We start from the raw sequence: 355 nt of genomic DNA on the forward strand, positions 1-355 counted from the left end.
TCTGCTCAGTGCACAGCCTCCCTCTGCTCAGTGCACAGCCTCCCTCTGCTCAGTGCACGGAGCATAGAATAAGTCGGATTGCTTGCAGCCCTCGAGGCTCAGCCGGGCTCTGCGCCCTCCTGGGAGCAGACTTGCACTTGAAATGAAGCGTTGGGTGCTGGGAGGGGGTGGCTGGCAGCGCTCGGTGCCTGATGTCCCTTCTCTGCTGTCACCCAGTCTCCCCCGAAGGGCGTCACCATCCCGTACCGACCCAAGCCATCCAGCTCTCCCGTCATCTTTGCAGGCGGTCAGGTAAGGCCTCTCCTCAGCTCGTGGGGTGCTGGGAGGGGAGGGGTGTCTGTGTGGCAGGGGGGGG

The 355-nt window shown here is 63.9% G+C and overlaps 1 protein-coding gene across 1 annotated transcript in view; it reads left to right on the forward strand.

Moving 5' to 3' along the window:
* The window catches only part of LOC122192412 (poly(rC)-binding protein 2), a gene marked incomplete at its 3' end in the record, with an annotated part of 2,972 nt that extends 2,661 nt beyond the window's left edge, over positions 1 to 311 (forward strand). The window contains exon 4 of the mRNA XM_042892951.1: positions 217 to 311. Coding sequence (XP_042748885.1) covers positions 217 to 311 — 95 coding nt within the window. The remainder of the gene's footprint in view (positions 1 to 216) is intronic.
* Between the last annotated feature and the right edge of the window lie 44 nt (positions 312 to 355).

This window comes from Lagopus leucura, unplaced genomic scaffold, assembly GCF_019238085.1.
Source record: "Lagopus leucura isolate 7727_CA_CO unplaced genomic scaffold, USGS_WTPT01 34010-0_obj-0_obj, whole genome shotgun sequence".
NCBI classification, from domain to species: Eukaryota; Metazoa; Chordata; class Aves; order Galliformes; family Phasianidae; genus Lagopus; species Lagopus leucura.